Source organism: Anneissia japonica, unplaced genomic scaffold (genome assembly GCF_011630105.1).
Source record: "Anneissia japonica isolate Jap-2015-1 unplaced genomic scaffold, ASM1163010v1 scaffold150367_len523_cov83, whole genome shotgun sequence".
NCBI classification, from domain to species: Eukaryota; Metazoa; Echinodermata; class Crinoidea; order Comatulida; family Comatulidae; genus Anneissia; species Anneissia japonica.
In genome coordinates this window covers 1-523 of record NW_022739622.1, presented here as the reverse complement: position 1 = coordinate 523, position 523 = coordinate 1, and the positions used below count along the sequence as shown (strand labels likewise).

Here is a 523-nt window from a genome sequence, read left to right as displayed (position 1 = left end):
ACCTATTTCAAGTTCTGGAGAAAGTCGGCAGTATCCCGAAGGAGAGATGCAGATGTTTCTTTCGGAAAATCGTGGACGCCTGCGTCGGTTGCTTGAAACGAAACGTAGTTCACGGAGACCTGAAGATGGAGAACGTGATCGTCGATCTGGACACGGACAGGATCAAGCTGGTGGACTTCGGTTTCGCCAAATTCGTTGACGACCAACCGATCGCCAGCGCTTTCGGAACCACCGATCATTACCTTCCTCCGGAGATGCTGAAACATCGATTCATGTATGCCGTTCCGGCGATGATCTGGTCGCTCGGAATCATGCTGTTCGAAATGATCACCGGAGAAGAAGTTGAACGCGGCCGTCGACCGTACTTGCAGTTAATCGACGACGTGGAGCTACTTTCGCTCCTCGATCGAATGCTGGCGGTCGACTGGAGGAAGAGACCGTCGCTGAAACAAGTGTCAGATCATCCGTGGACGAATAAACTGACCGCGAATGGGGAATATGTTCAATAGAAGACGAGATGTAC

General features: G+C 51.4%; 1 protein-coding gene across 1 annotated transcript; it reads left to right on the top strand.

Moving 5' to 3' along the window:
• Nucleotides 1–5: 5 nt before the first annotated feature.
• Nucleotides 6–509, top strand: LOC117117963 (serine/threonine-protein kinase pim-3-like; the record flags this gene model as incomplete). The annotated part of the gene is made up of 1 exon (XM_033262463.1): nucleotides 6–509. A coding segment is annotated over one exon (504 nt), but the record flags the coding sequence as incomplete, so codon positions are not given.
• Nucleotides 510–523: the final 14 nt, after the last annotated feature.